Here is a 14207-nt window from a genome sequence, read left to right as displayed (position 1 = left end):
AACTAATAGAGAATGGTAGTGAATATAAAATGTAATTGAAAAATAAATTAGAAAAGAAAAAGCATGGCCACTTTGGTCTACAGCCAGGTTCCCTGCCTCAGGGTTCAACATTCACTCTTCCAATTGGATGAGAGATTAAATTCCATTAACTAATTTCCTTCTTCCCTAGACATTCTAGTGCTTCTCCTGTGGTTAGAACTTGGCTAGGTAAACCAATATCTTAAAAGGACTGAAGAGGAGAGAGGCAAAGGGACAAAAAGGGATAGATTGCAATAGGAGCAGTAATTACAGTGAAAGTAAGAAGCCGGAATTGAGCTACCTTGGTCATCCAAGATCCTAAATATTGCTTGCTGCATGTGGTGCATAAAAGATGTTAAAAATTAAAGTAACTTTTCCCCAAGGCCCGATTTGTGAAGCACTGGATGTAAAAAGATTTTTGAATGCAGAGAGCTGCCACATGGCATTGAATTTGCTGTTTATAGTAATTTTTACTTATAAAAAATAGTGGTCATGCCCTGGCCAGTGGTGGCTCCATTGGTTGGAGTGCCATCCGGAACACCAAAATGTTTTGGATTTGATTCCTGGTCAGGGAACATACCTAGGTTGTGATTTTGAGTCTTCTTTGGCCACATATGGGAAGCAATAGATCAATGTTTCTCACATCATTGCCTCTCTCTATCTCTGTCTCTATCTCTATCTCTACTCTTTCCCCTTCCTCTCTCTAAGCATATCCTTGGGTGAAGATTACTAGTAAAAGAAAAAACTAGTTCCCTGGCTGGTTTGGCTCAGTGGATGGAGTGTGGGCCTGCCCAAGTTCGATTCTGGTCAAGGGCACATGTCTGAGTTGTGGGCTCAGTCCCCAGTAGGGGACATACAGGAAGTAGCCGATCAGTGATTCCCTCTCATCATTGATGTTTCTCTTTCCCTTCCTTTCTGAAATCAATAAAAATATTTTTTAAATAAAAATAGGGATCATGTTTCATTTGCTGTATCTTGCCACAGGCCCTTGGCACTGACAGAATGTTTTTCCTTATTGATTTGCAGATTGAGAGAATCCAGAATCCAAGTCTCTGGCAGTCCTACCAGACAAAGAAAAAAACCATGGATGACAAGAATGGCCATACACAAAATGAGAAGCTGCTCTTCCATGGGACAGATGCTGACTCCTTGCCACATGTCAATCAACATGGCTTTAACCGCAGTTATGCAGGAAAGAATGGTAAGGAAGTAAGTCACGTGGCTGCTCCAAAGGAGGTGTCAGCCAAGAGAAGCCAAGCTGGCTCAGGGGTCCCGCGGATTGCATTGTATTCCCTCATGGCTCATGGCCAGGGTGCAGCCAAAGTTTCAGGTCAGACTCACTATGTTTCCTCCTAAAGGGACTGACTGGCCCTTTGAGGTGGAGGAATGATTTTTTAAAATTAAAAATACACACACATTATTTTTAAGGAGGCTTTAGAAAGAACTGAACATTATATTAACATTATTTGACATATTGAGTCAATACATCAAATTATAGACAAATTGGAATTCTTTAAAATGTTGTTTTTCTTTTCACAGCTGTGGCATTTGGAAAGGGAACCTACTTTGCTGTCAGTGCCAGTTATTCTGCCAATGATACTTACTCCAGACCAGATGCAAATGGGAAAAAGCATATGTATTATGTGCGTGTGCTCACTGGACTGTACGCACCTGGAAATCATTCATTACTTGTGCCTCCTCCAAAGAATCCTCAAAATCCTCTTGACCTGTATGATACTGTCACAGATAATGTGATCAATCCAAGTTTATTTGTGGTATTTTATGACTACCAGGCTTACCCAGAATACCTCATTACTTTTAAACAATAGCATTTTGGTATCCTTCACAGAAGGCATTAATTATCTACACAAGCGATTTTCAACCTTTTCAACTCATGGCACACATAAACTAATTACAAAAATTCTGTGACACACCAAAAATACATTTTTTGCTGATCTGACAGAAAAAAAAAACACAGCGGTATGGTTTTGATTCATTCACAGCTCTTGTGCTGGCTCTTGTCATTAAAATATATATTTTTATTTCAGAGAGGAAGGCAGAGGGGGAGAGAGAAACATCAATGTTGAGAGAGAATCATTGATCGGCTGCCTCCTGCACGCCCCACAGTAGGGACTGAACCTGCAACCTGGGCATGTGCCCTGACCAGGAATTGAACCGTGACCTCCTGGTTCATAGGTTGATGCTCAACCATTGAGCCACACCGCCGGGTGGCTGTTGTCATTTTTTCACTTGACAATCTAACGGAAACGAGGTCAGTGTCCCTGACTAGTCAGGTATTGCATGTTCTAAAAACTTTTGTGGCACACCAGTTCAAAATTGCTAATCTATACTATGCACAACAAGTTTTAGATTTTTTTCTCTTAACCGCTGATTCTAAGATCAAAGGATCCTTGTCACTGAAATCAGACTTTCTTCAGCTTCTCTTTCATAACTGCAGCGACCATTTCTTGAAATCAATAAATTTGAGAATTGAAATTAGATTAATTTAGTTACAACTGTGTGTCCACAACCAGGGACATCAAATCTGTAGAAGAAAAGAACAGGTGAGAACCAAGATGGCGGCATAGGTTAACGCCGGAGTTTGCTGCTTTGAACAACTACTTCAAAAGTGAAACTAAAAGACGGAACGGACATCACCCAGAACCACTGGAACGCTGGCTGAGTGGAAGTCCTACAACTAGGAGGAAAGAGATACGCATACGGACACTCAGAGGAGGCGCAGTGCTGAAGTCAAATTCTGAGGTGCGGAGTGCGCGGAGCGGGCTGCCGGCGGAGGGCGCGGTTGGCGTTTTCAATCGGGAGGGAGTCGCAGACTCTGAGCTCCAGATACAGGCGAGTCTTTAGGGACCCAGACTCAAACGGGAGAAGCGGGACTGCCTGGCTTCGGTCAGAGCGAGTGCAGCTTTCTCTCCGAGCTTTGCAGCGGGTGCTGGGACTCAGAGAGGCAGAGCCCCTGGGGACAGGACTGAGAGTCGCCATAACTGCTCTCTCCGACCCACCCTGTTGATCCTGTGCGACCCGCCCCGCCCAAGCCCTGCACAGAGGCATTTGCCGGATAGCCTCAGGCAAACGCCAGATTAGCACCTCCCTAGAGGACAGAAGTTCTCTCACTGCTGACACAGCTGATTCTCCTAGCCACTTGGCCTGGAGGTCAAACCCTCCCTGGAATTAGCTACAACAATCAAGATTTAATTATAAGACCATGAACAAAGACCACTAGGGGGTGCATCAAGGAAGCATAATAAAATGCAGAGACAAAGAAACAGGACAAAATTGTCAATGGAAGATATAGAGTTCAGAACCACACTTTTAAGGTCTCTCAAGAACTGTTTAGAAGCCGCCGATAAACTTAATGAGATCTACAAGAAAACTAATGAGACCCTCGATGTTATATTGGGGAACCAACTAGAAATTAAGCATACACTGACTGAAATAAAGAATATTATACAGACTCCCGACAGCAGAACAGAGGAGCGCAAGAATCAAGTCAATGATTTGAAATGCGAGGAAGCAAAAAACACCCAAACGGAAAAGCAAAATGAAAAAAGAATCCAAAAATGCGAGGATAGTGTAAGGAGCCTCTGGGACAGCTTCAAGCGTACCAACATCAGAATTATAGGGGTGCCAGAAGATGAGAGAGAGCAAGATATTGAAAACCTATTTGAAGAAATAATGACAGAAAACTTCCCTCACCTGGTGAAAGAAATGGACTTACAGGTCCAAGAAGTGCGGAGAACCCCAAACAAAAGGAGTCCAAAGAGGACCACACCAAGACATATCATAATTAAAATGCCAAGAGCAAAAGATAAAGAGAGAATCTTAAAAACAGCAAGAGAAAGAAACTCAGTTACCTACAAGGGAATACCCATACGACTGTCAGCTGATTTCTCAACAGAAACTTTGCAGGCCAGAAGGGAGTGGCAAGAAATATTCAAAGTGATGAATACCAAGAACCTACAACCAAGATTGCTTTATCCAGCAAAGCTATCATTCAGAATTGAAGGTCAGATAAAGACCTTCACAGATAAGGAAAAGCTAAAGGAGTTCATCACCACCAAACCAGGATTATATGAAATGCTGAAAGGTATCCTTTAAGAAGAGGAAGAGGAAGAAAAAGGTAAAGATACAAATTATGAACAACAAATATGCATCTATCAACAAGTGAATCTAAGAATCAAGTGAATAAATAATCTGATGAACAGAATGAACTGGTGATTATAATAGAATCAGGGACATAGAAAGGGAATGGACTGACTATTCTTGGGGGGGAAAAGGGTGTGGGAGATGCGGGAAGAGACTGGACAAAAATCGTGCACCTATGGATGAGGACAGTGGGTGGGGAGTGAGGGCGGAGGGTGGGGCGGGAACTGGGAGGAGGGGAGTTATGGGGGGAAAAAAGAGGAACAAATGTAATAATCTGAACAATAAAGATTTAATTAAAAAAAAAAAAAGAAAAGAATAGGTTTATATTTCTAGGGGAAAAAAAGGAAAGCCTTAATCTTAAAAGCCGAGGGCACAGCTATGCAATTTTAGCTGCCACTAGGGGACAGATGTTACCATGTCAGGATGTCATATTACTGTGGGGAGCACAACATAATGAGTGAACTGAAGTCTTTCCTGGGGGCAGAGATGGTGTCTTATTCATTTTATTTTATCCCTGGACTGAGGCCTGCATCTGAAGTCCAATGGATTTTCCAGAAATGTTTCATGAACCAATTAAGAATGAAAAGGTCCCTCTAGCCAGTTTGCTTCAGTGGATAGAGCGTCAGCCTGCGGACCAAAGGAACAAAATGTGCACCAATGAAAAGGTGCACATTCTAGTCAAGGTTGATTCAAGTCAAGGGCATGTACCTTGGTTTCAGGCTCCTCCGGGGCCCAGGCCCTGGTTGGGTGAGGATTAACAAAGAAACAAACAAATAAACAAAAAGACTGAAAAGGTCAAGTCAGACTCCTATCCAAGTGGGAACCCTTTCTTCTACATCCTTGATTATTGTCATGTTGCCTTAAATTGAACAGATTCCATGATAGGGAACTTCGTTTTTCATGAGCCAGCCTATGACATAGGGACTCCAGTTGGGGCTCGGGGACTGCAGTGCAGCTGGGCCCTGCACAGCTCAGGGCTGTGGTCTGCCTTGTCGCGTAGATGAATCGTGTCCCCTGGAGTTGTGCAGCACAGTAGCCCAGGCCCCAGTTGGTCCTTTTAATGTTGAATCCAAATCTGCCTTCTTATAACTTTTCATTGGTGCACATTTGGTCCCAGTGGAAAGAGTAGGACAATGCCTGCTACATTTTTAGTGTGAAACTCTCTTGTTATGTTAAGATGAAATGAATTCTAAGATGATTAAATGGCATATTTTCTTTGGCAGCCTAGCTTTTGATGATTTAAATCAAATACACACAGCAAAGGAATGAAATATAATGCTAATTTGCTAACTCAGTATCTGTTGGACGGTAAAGGAAAGTTTCTTTTTTAACTTTTCCCTAGGTAAATCTCAGGCTCAAACACTGCTTATTGTGCACTTAGCTTGTACCAGATAGTATAATAGATGCTTTCATATACAGTGCTAATTGTATTCCCCAAACAATCCTGTAGGGTAAGAATTATATCCCCGAGGGGAGAAAATGGCAGAGATATAAACGGACGTGTCCTGTGCCCTGTCTGGAGCAGATAAGGGTGAGCAGCTGAAACGGGTAACATACAGCCCGAATAGGCAGAGGATTTTCAGCTGAGAGACTGTCTGCAGCTGGGAAAGACTGAGAACCCCCAGAAACAAAAGGACAGTTGGAGACTGCGGCTGAAACCTCTCTCGGTGTGCCAGCTCAGCAGCGGAGACTGCGCCATCTTGGGTAGCTGTTGCCTGCGTCCAGAGATCAGCTTCTAACCTGGAAACAGGGGATCTCAAGCAGCGTGACTGCGTGAACTCAGACGAGCACTGCTTCTTCTCACGGAAAGGTTAGACTTCCCCTAAAGGTGCAGTTTGCAGTTCGGGTTGGAGAGAGGACCGAGCTCGCGCGCGCGGGGCGAAATCTGCGCCCCACAGAGTCCACGGCCATTGAGACCAGCGTGACCCGCGAGTGGGGAAGGGGCCCCACAGGGCTGCTGGCAGAAGGGAACGCTAAAAATAAGCCCATAGCTGGACTGGATGTAAAAAAGCAGCCTTGGACTTTGCCAGTGTCCCGGCTGCTTGGTGCCAGGGGCGAGTGGGCGCGCAGAGACTGTGCGCAGACCTGGAAGGTGGAGGCTTGCGGAGACTGTGCGCAGACCTGGAAGGTGGAGGCTTGCGGATTCACACAGAGATCCGTGCATTTGATTATTAAACCCAGTGCATGGGATTCCCCAGTTGGGGTCATTCGCAGAGCCTGTAGGGGAAAGTTCTTTTGGGGGAGCCTGGGAAACAGAGCGGGCAGTAACCATTAAAAGAACCAGCTCTGGGCAGTGGACTTTCCCAAATCAGTTTCAAGTACCATAGAGGGAAAAAAACCCTACTGATAGAGAGGACTTATAACCTCAGAGGTCAATCCAGACACACTGCCACCCAGAGGCAGTGCCACGAACTGTCTCTTCTGTGATTACAAATAAAGGTAGTCTGGTAAACAAATACAACCTGCCTTAAAATCAGGACTGTGGTTTACGGCACGGAGGGACAGTGTATCACAGGGAAATTCAACACTCTCCTGAATGCCTGGCAGGACTAAGGCGTGCCAAAAAGAAGAGTAGAAGATCTGAAGCACCTTCACTACTGCATATTTTTATATTTTTTTAAATTCTTTTTTCACCATTTCATTAAGAACCTATTTTATTATTATTCTTTTCATCACTTGATTTTACCTTTTTAATTACCACACTTTTTTAACCAGTATTATTGCTATCATTTTAGCATTTTTTCAAGTGTCATTTTATTTTTTATTTTATTTTTATTTTTCTTTATTTTATTTTGGGATTAGTGTTCTACATTCTATTTTCATCGTTCCTTTAGCATCATTTCTCTCTATCTCACATTTACCCTTAAGCCAAAACTCTCTTCCTCACTTTTCCCCTTTTGCTGTCCTGTTTCTCTTACCCTATTCCTGCTTTAGATTTTTCCTATTCCTTCTTTTTACCCACTGTCTAAATTTCACCCTACTTATATATCTAATTTCCAATCCCTTGCTCTAAATCCATATACACCTTTCTCTTATCTTTCTTCACTATCCAATTTTTTTTCTCTCTCTCTCTGTCGTTTTTGCCAGTGTTTGCTTGATTTTGAGTATATTAGGTTTTTTTATGCTTGTTTGGGAGATTGTTTTGTTTTTCATTTTCATTTTTCTGTTTTGCTTATTTTTTCTTTCTCTGGTTATTTTTGTGCTTCTGTTTTCCCTTGCCTTGCTTGATATTAGTGGTTGTTTGTAGTTTGCATTAATCTCCAGGGATCTGCTGCTGGAATTCATTGAGATTAGTTGTGGTTCTCTTAGAGTTTTCTCCCCATACAAATAGCCTCTTCCCCTTTTACTTTTTTTTTTTTTTTGTCTGTTTGTTTTTTTCTTCTCTCCCTTTTCCCAATCTCATTTCGGCACTCCTTTTTGTTTTTTCCTTTTCTCTTTAATCTTTTTCTCTTTTTTCTTCTTTATCCCCTAATTCTCTTCGCTCGGTGGTCACCTTTATTTGGGGTTATTAATATTGTGAATATATTTTGCTCAGTGCCTTGTATGTTGTGCCTTGTTGTGTTGTATTTTGTGCCTTTAAATCAGCGCAGCAGAGAGAGAACTACATAAACAAACACCTGGAGAAGAGAGATCATGGTGAAACAAAGAACCAACCCACATATGAAAGAAAAACAGGCATCATCAGAAAAGGAAGTAAACGAAAGGGAGGCAATGGAGGCAAGCAACCTGTCAGAGAAAGAATTCAGAGAAATGGCCATAAGGTGGATGAAAAAAATGGAAGACAAATCCAAAAATATATGTAGGAACCAAGAGGAAATGAAGAAGAACCAAGAGGAAATGAAGAGAAACCAAGAAGAAATGAAAAATGACATCACTGCTATAAAGAACTCAATAGAAAGCATCAACAGTAGACTAGAAGAAGCAGAGGACCGCATCAGCGAGCTAGAAGACAAGGTAGGAAAAAATACCCAAACAGAGCAGCTTCTAGAAAAAAAAATTAAAAAGCAGGAGGAGAGCCTAAGAGAACTCTGGGACAACGCTAAATGAAACAACATCCGAATAATAGGGGTGCCAGAAGGAGAGGAAACTGAGCAAGGAATAGAAAACCTGTTTGAAAAAATAGTAACAGAAAATTTCCCTGATATAGGGAAGAAAAAACTCACACAAATCCAAGAAGCTCACAGAGTCCCAAACTAAATGAACCCAAAAAGACCGATGCCAAGGAACATAATAATTAAATTGGCAAACACCAACGACAAAGCAAGAATCTTAAAAGCAGCCAGAGAGAGACAGAAAGTTACCTACAAAGGATCCCCCATCAGACTAGCAACCGATTTCTCAACAGAAACACATCAGGCAAGAAGGGAATGGAATGAAATATACAAAGCCATGCAAAGGAAGGGTCTGAATCCAAGAATACTGTACCCAGCGAGGCTATCAATCAAAATTGAGGGTCAAATCAGGAGCTTCACAGACAAAAACGGTCTACGGGAGTTTATTACAACCAAGCCAGCAATGCAAGAAATGCTAAAGGGTCTGCTGTAAATAGAAAAAATAGGAAACAAAGAAGGAATGCAACGGTAAAGAACAAAAATGGCGACTAACAAGTTTCTATCAATAATAACTTTAAATGTAAATGGATTAAATTCCCCAGTCAAAAGGCATAGGGTAAATGAGTGGATAAGAAAACATGACCCATATATCTGCTGTCTACAGGAAACCCACCTCAGAAAAAGAGACACACACAGACTGATGGTGAAGGGATGGAAAAAGGTTTTTCAGGCCAATGGAAGTGAAAAAAAAGCCGGGGTAGCAATACTTATATCTGACAAATTAGATCTCAAAGTAAAGGACATAAAAAGAGATAAAGAAGGCCACTTCATAATACTAAAGGGAGCAGTCCAACAAGAAGAAATAACTCTGGTAAATATATATGCACCCAATATAGGAGCACCCAAATACGTAAGAAATCTTCTGGAGAAGATCAAGGGAGAGATTGACAGCAATACAATCATAGTAGGGGACCTTAACACCCCATTATCACCACTGGACAAATCCTCTAAACAGAAACTCAGCAAAGAAACATCAATCCTAAATGACTCACTAGATCAGATGGAATTAATTGACATCTTCAGAACATTTCACCCCAAGCCACAGAATATACATTCTTCTCAAGTGCACATTTGTCATCTTCAAAGATAGACCATATATTGGGTCACAGACAAAGTCTCTTCAAATTCAAGAAAACTGAAATCATATCAAGCATCTTCTCAGACCACAAAGGCATAAAACTGGAAATCAACTACAACAAAAACAATCCAGAAAAATCAAACACATGGAGACTAAATAGCATGCTATTAAACAACGACTGGGTTACCAGTGAGATCAAAGAAGAAATAAAAAGCATCATGGCAACAAATGACAATGAAAACACAACAATCCAAAACCTATGGGACACAGCAAAAGCAGTCTTGAGAGGGAAGTTCATAGCTCTACAAGCCTACTGCAAGAAACAAGAAACAATGAGAATAAATGACCTAACTCTACAACTCGAAGAGTTAGAAACAGAGCAACAAAAAAAGCCCACTGTAAACAGAAGGAAGGAAATAACAAAGATCAGAGCGGAGATAAATGACATAGAGACCAAAAAAACAATACAAAAGATCAACAAAACCAAGAGCTGGTTCTTTGAAAGGATAAACCAGATTGATACACCTCTACCAGGCTCACCAAGAAACAAAGAGAGAGGACCCAAATAAACAAAATCAGGAATGAAAGAGGAGAAATAACAACAGACCCCATAGAAATACAAAGGATTGTTAGAAAATACTATGAACAACTCTACTCCAACACACTAGACAACCTGGAGGAAATGGACATATTTCTAGAAAAATACAACCTTCCAAAACTTAACCAGGAAGAATCTAAAAATCTCAATAGGCCAATAACTATGAAGGAAATCGAAGCAGTAATCAAAAAGCTTCCAGCAAACAAAAGCCCGGGGCCAGATGGCTTCACAGGGGAGTTTTACCAAACATTCAAGGAAGACCTAAAACCTATCCTCCTCAGACTATGTCAAAAGATCCAAGAGGAAGGAACACTTCCCAGCTCATTCTATGAAGCCAACATCACCATAATCCCAAAACCAGATAAAGACAATACAATGAAAGAGAATTATAGGCCAATATCCCTCATGAACATGGATGCCAAAATCCTCAACAAAATCCTAGCAAATCGGATCCAGCAGTACATCAAAAAGATCATACACCATGACCAAGTAGGATTTATCCCAGGGATGCAAGGATGGTACAATATCCGCAAATCAATAAATGTGATACATCACATAAACAAATTGAGAGAAAAAAACCACATAGTCATATCAATTGATGCGGAGAAAGCATTTGACAAAATCCAACACCCTTTCTTGATAAAAACTCTCAGCAAGATAGGAATTGAGGGATCATACCTCAACATAATAAAAGCCACAGCCAACATCATACTCAATGGGCAAAAACTAAAACCATTCCCCCTAAAAACAGGAACAAGAGAGGGATGCCCCCTCTCACCACTCCTGTTCAACATAGTACTGGAAGTACTAGCCATTGCGATCAGACAAGAAGAAGAAATAAAAGGCATCCAGATTGGAAAAGAAGAAGTAAAACTGTCCTTATTTGCAGATGACATGATACTGTACATACAGAACCCTAAAGACTCCATCAAAAGATTATTAGACTTAATACATGAATTCGGCAATGTAGCAGGATACAAAATTAATGCTAAGAAATCCATGGCATTTCTTTACACCAATAGTGAACTTACAGAAAGTGAAACTACAGAAGCAATCCCATTTACCATTGCACCAAAAAAATTAAAATACCTAGGAATAAACTTAACTAAGGAGGTAAAAGACTTATATGCCAAAAACTACAGGACACTGAAAAAAGAGATAGAGGAAGACATAAACAGATGGAAGAATATACCGTGTTCATGGATTGGTAGAATCAACATCATTAAAATGTCCATACTACCCAAAGCAATTTATAGATTCAATGCAATCCCCATTAAATTACCAACGGCATATTTCACAAATCTAGAACGAACGTTTCAAAAATTCATCTGGAATAAAAGAAGACCCCGAATAGCTGCAGCAATCCTGAGAAAGAACAAAGTAGGTGGGATCTCTATACCAGATATCAAACTGTATTACAAAGCCACTGTTCTTAAAACAGCTTGGTACTGGCACAAGAACAGACATATAGATCAATGGAATAGAATAGAGACCCCAGAAATTGACCCAAATCACTATGCCCAATTAATATTCGACAAAGGAGGCAAGAGCATACAATGGAGTCAAGACAGTCTCTTCAATAAATGGTGTTGGGAAAATTGGACAGATACATGCAAAAAGATGAAACTAGACCACCAACTCACACCATACACAAAAATAAACTCAAAATGGATAAAAGACTTAAACGTAAGATGGGAAACCATAAAAATACTAGAGGAATCTACAGGCAGTGAAATCGCAAACATATGCCGAAGGAGTTTCTTCTCTGATAATGCTCCTAGGGCAATGGAAACTAAAGAGAAAATAAACAAATGGGACTACATCAAGATAAAAAGCTTTTGCACAGCAAAGGAAACCATCAAAAAAACAACAAGAAGACCCACTACATGGGAGAACATATTTGCCAATGATACCACCAATAAGGGTTTAATTTCCAACATTTACAGGGATCTCATGAAACTTAACAAAAGGAAGATAAACAATCCAATAAAAAAATGGGCAACAGACCTAGATAGACACTTTTCGAAAGAGGACATACAGAAGGCAGAAAGACATATGAAAACATGCTCAAAGTCACTAATTATACGAGAGATGCAAATCAAAATGACAATGCGGTATCATCTCACACCTGTCAGAATGGCTATCATCAACAAATCAACAAACAACAAGTGTTGGAGAGGATGTGGAGAAAAAGGAACTCTTCTGCACTGCTGGTGGGAATGCAGACTGGTGCAGCCACTGTGGAGAACAGTATGGAGCTACCCCAAAAAACTAAAAATGGAACTCCCATTTGACCCAGTGATCCCACTACTAGGAATATATCCCAAGAAACCAGATACGCCAATCAGAAAGGATATATGCACCCCTATGTTCATAGCAGCACAATTCACCATAGCTAAGATTTGGAAACAGCCTAAGTGCCCATCAGCAGATGAATGGATTAGAAAACTGTGGTACATATACACAATGGAATACTATGCTGCGGTTAAAAAAAAAAGGAACTCTTGCCTTTTGCAACAGCATGGATGGAACTGGAGAGCATTATGCTAAGTGAAATAAGCCAGTCAGAGAAAGATAAATACCACATGATCTCACTCATTTGTGGATTATAGAGAACAACATAGACTGATGAAAAGGGACAGACCCAAAGACTGAGAAACAGCGATCAGGCTATCAATCCCCAGAAGGAAAGTAGGGGAGGGCGGGGGTAAGGGGAAGAGATCAACCGAAGGACTTGTATACATGTATATAAGCCAAACCAATGGACATGGACAACAGGGGGATGGGAGCATGAGTGTGCGGGGCGGGGGGGGGGGGGGAAAGGGGGAGGTTGGGGGTTAATGGGGGGAATGAGGACACATTTGTAATACCTTAACTAATAATAAAAATAAAATAATAAAAAAATAAAGGATTAAAAAAAAAAGAATTGCACAAACCAATGTGAAAATGCAGACAACTCAAATAGCAACATGAATAGAAGATGTAAAAGAGAAGACTTTTGATTGTGTAATGTTTTCGTATTTTAAAATTTATATATATGTATGTAATCCAACTTTTAAACAAAAAAGTAGAATACTACTACTCTGTGATAAACCATTATTATATATATCTTCCCAAATCTTTTCTATGAATATATTTTTCACAAAATATTTATTATATTTTATAATGATCTATTTTGTTATCTTAAATTTTTGTATGTCATTAAAAATTCTTCTATGACAAAAAACAAACAAACAAACAAAAAGAATTATATCCCCATTTTAAAGCTGAGGAAACTGATGCTCAGAGTGCAAGCAGCGTCCTTGCCTGAGGTCGGTCACCTAGGTAACGACCCTCACAGCCAGCAGAATCAGGTCCTGTGTCATCAAGCTTCTGTTCTTCTCATGACAGAACATGGCCTCTAGATGAATGTTACGAATCCAGGTACATCTCAGCTAATCTGCGAGCCGCTTTTATATTTCCTCCACTTTTTCCTTCTGGCTCTGGTTCCTATCCAAGTTCTCATTTGAAGCTCTGTAGGCTGAGGTCAGAGCTGATGCTTATGCAAAGCCTGTGCAGATGGTGCACTCCGACACCAGGGGTCGCTCTTCCCTGGCTCAGGGAACAGCACCTGCCCTTCAAGTAGAGGTAGGTGGTTGAGAGGGCCACAGTGGCTGCTTCATGAACATAGACATCTTGACATTTCTCTTGCTGTTGTTCTTTATTTTGAAAGGGGATTGGGCACTGGCATCTCAACTAGTGCTTGACCATGAATGTAAGAAATAAAAGAGGAGAGGCTCGCTCTCTATTACTGTTCTTTCAGTGGTTTGGTTAACTTAGGGCAAGGCTGAATATCAGGGTGCATTGAATCAAGGTATAATGATCCAGTCAGTAAATGTTAAGTTATCCCCAATCAAGAGAAATATGTCACTTATCTGCTTTTTGAATAAAAGACTTGGACAATGTCATGTGGTGGTGAACATTTTTATCCTCAAGGCAAATACAGGAGAGCTTGATCATGAACACAGGCCACTGCTGAGAAAGACCACAATTACATATGACAGCATCAGAGGATCCTCAGAGTAGTAATACTATTTGGCTGAGCCCTGGCAGGGTGGCTCAATCGGTTGGAGTGTCAACCCGAGTACCGAAAGGTTTCGGGTTTGATTCCCAGTCAGGGCACATATTGAGATTGTGGGTTCAATCCCTGGTCCAGGTGCATGTGGGAGGAAACCGATCGATGTTTTATTTTCACATC

At 40.9% G+C, this 14207-nt stretch overlaps 1 protein-coding gene across 1 annotated transcript in view; it reads left to right on the top strand.

Moving 5' to 3' along the window:
- LOC308515356 (protein mono-ADP-ribosyltransferase PARP14-like) overlaps positions 1-1847 on the top strand; it is a gene marked incomplete at both ends in the record, with an annotated part of 58245 nt that extends 56398 nt beyond the window's left edge. Inside the window, 2 exons of the mRNA XM_081085981.1 lie at positions 1045-1219; positions 1558-1847. Coding sequence (XP_080942107.1) covers positions 1045-1219; positions 1558-1847 — 465 coding nt within the window. The remainder of the gene's footprint in view (positions 1-1044; positions 1220-1557) is intronic.
- Between the last annotated feature and the right edge of the window lie 12360 nt (positions 1848-14207).

This window comes from Myotis nattereri (genome assembly GCF_964212035.1).
Source record: "Myotis nattereri genome assembly, chromosome: 3".
Lineage (NCBI taxonomy): Eukaryota > Metazoa > Chordata > Mammalia > Chiroptera > Vespertilionidae > Myotis > Myotis nattereri.
The sequence above is the reverse complement of the archived record's forward strand: the minus strand, read 5'-3'. Positions and strand labels throughout refer to the sequence as shown.